This window comes from Tupaia chinensis, unplaced genomic scaffold (assembly GCF_000334495.1).
Source record: "Tupaia chinensis unplaced genomic scaffold, TupChi_1.0 Scaffold150192_1, whole genome shotgun sequence".
Taxonomy (NCBI): Eukaryota; Metazoa; Chordata; class Mammalia; order Scandentia; family Tupaiidae; genus Tupaia; species Tupaia belangeri.
This window is the reverse complement of record NW_006210031.1, coordinates 56,254-56,976: the sequence shown is the minus strand read 5'-3', so window position 1 is coordinate 56,976 and position 723 is coordinate 56,254. Positions and strand designations below refer to the sequence as shown.

The following is a 723-nucleotide window of genomic DNA, read 5'->3' as shown; positions in this document are numbered from 1 at the left end:
TCCTGCATCCAGGGCTGTGCAAGTCTATTCATCTCTAAAGACCCATCTGGGATTTTTAACAAACATCTCGGGCTCTCCATGGAACCCCCAGTCAGCCCTTTTGTTTGGGGTTTTTGGTCTCATGCGGGAAGGCGGCCTGGAAGCAGTGCTACCCGTCCTTTCAACCATCCCCCCTGTTGTGTTCACTTTTCAGCCCATTTTTGGAGTTCAGCAGCAAGTGGCACGGCAAGCCAAGGCCTTCCTGTCCCTGGGGAAGATGGCCGAGGTGCAGGTGAGCCGGCGCAAGGCCGGCGGCGAGCAGTCGTGGCTGTGGTTCGCCACCGTCAAGTCGCTGATCGGCAAGGGCGTGATGCTGGCGGTCAGCCAGGGCCGCGTGCAGACCAACGTGCTCAACATCGCCAACGAGGACTGCATCAAGGTGGCGGCCGTGCTCAACAACGCCTTCTACCTGGAGAACCTGCACTTCACCATCGAGGGCAAGGACACGCACTACTTCATCAAGACCACCACGCCCGAGAGTGACCTGGGCACGCTGCGGCTGACCAGCGGCCGCAAGGCGCTGGAGAACGGCATCAACGTGACGGTGTCGCAGTCCACCACGGTGGTCAACGGCAGGACTCGCAGGTTCGCCGACGTGGAGATGCAGTTCGGCGCACTGGCGCTGCACGTGCGCTACGGCATGACGCTGGACGAGGAGAAGGCGCGCATCCTGGAGCAGGCGCG

At 61.4% G+C, this 723-nt stretch overlaps 1 protein-coding gene across 1 annotated transcript in view; it reads left to right on the top strand.

Annotated features, from left to right (window-relative positions):
* Positions 1-723, top strand: part of TENM3 (teneurin transmembrane protein 3) — a 902,368-nt gene that overhangs the window by 898,683 nt on the left and 2,962 nt on the right. The window contains 1 exon segment of the mRNA XM_027769663.1: positions 194-722. Within this exon segment, the coding sequence (XP_027625464.1) occupies positions 194-722 (529 nt within the window).